This window comes from Buceros rhinoceros, unplaced genomic scaffold (assembly GCF_000710305.1).
Source record: "Buceros rhinoceros silvestris isolate BGI_N320 unplaced genomic scaffold, ASM71030v1 scaffold33116, whole genome shotgun sequence".
Lineage (NCBI taxonomy): Eukaryota > Metazoa > Chordata > Aves > Bucerotiformes > Bucerotidae > Buceros > Buceros rhinoceros.
The window spans coordinates 1,158-2,027 of NW_010419839.1; the positions used below are offsets into that span (position 1 = coordinate 1,158).

At 66.7% G+C, this 870-nt stretch overlaps 1 protein-coding gene across 1 annotated transcript; it reads right to left on the bottom strand.

Moving 5' to 3' along the window:
* Positions 1–9: 9 nt before the first annotated feature.
* LOC104496037 (cell death activator CIDE-3-like) lies at positions 10–866 on the bottom strand (the record flags this gene model as incomplete). The annotated part of the gene is made up of 4 exons (XM_010139098.1): positions 10–118; positions 197–381; positions 530–679; positions 786–866. Coding segments are annotated over 4 exons (525 nt in total), but the record flags the coding sequence as incomplete, so codon positions are not given.
* Between the last annotated feature and the right edge of the window lie 4 nt (positions 867–870).

Below are 870 nucleotides of genomic sequence, written 5' to 3' on the forward strand. Positions count from 1 at the left end.
GCTCTCCACCTCCTTGGCATCCTCGGTGGCATCCAGGAGCTGCTGCATGTAGCAGGAGGTGCCCAGCAGGACGTGGCCGGTGGCCTGCATGGTGAAGAGGGTCCAGCGCAGGGCTTCCCTGGTTGGGGAGGAAAGGGGTGAGCATCTCTCCTGGCACCCCGCTGCCAGAGCCGGCTCCAGCCCCCCCAGCACTCACTTCACCAGCCGCTTGGCCCCGTAGCAGCGCAGGTCGTAGGACATGCTGTAGGTGCCGTAGAGCGTGGCTTTGACGTTGAGGCAGCCCAGGTCCCGCGGGTTGGTCTTGTAGAGGGCAAAGGTGACGCAGGCGACGTCGATCCTCCGAGGGGGCTTGCGGGATAGGCTCAGCTGGTAGCCGGGTGTCTAGGGGAGAGCAGGACCCAGTCGCACCCAGTGGTACCCCACCCTCCCAGTGCCACCTCACTCAGCGTCCCAGCGAGCATCACATCATCCCCACACTGATACTGGGACGTAGAGGGGACAAACAGGTTCCCACCTCGGGTGCACCCACCTTGGAGGGAGCCCAGGTCTGCCCCTTGCCCAGGACCATCAGCACGGTGCCCTCCTCCAGCGTCTGGAAAAAAGCCTCTGTCTCCACCGCGGTGCCATCCTCATCCAGCACCAGCGAGATGGGGTCCGGGGCCAGCAGGGCACTCTGAGCCTGCCAGGGGACAGGGGGTGAGCGGGGCCGGTGCGGGGGCAGCCAGCCCACCACCCTGCTGGGTGGACAGACATCCCCCAGACAGACAGACAGGCAGGCAGCTCACCTGGCGCAGCAGCTCGGCGAGGCTCTGGGCCATGATGCCCTTGCGCAGGCTGCGGTCCCAGTTGCAGACGCGGTAGGGTCGGGGG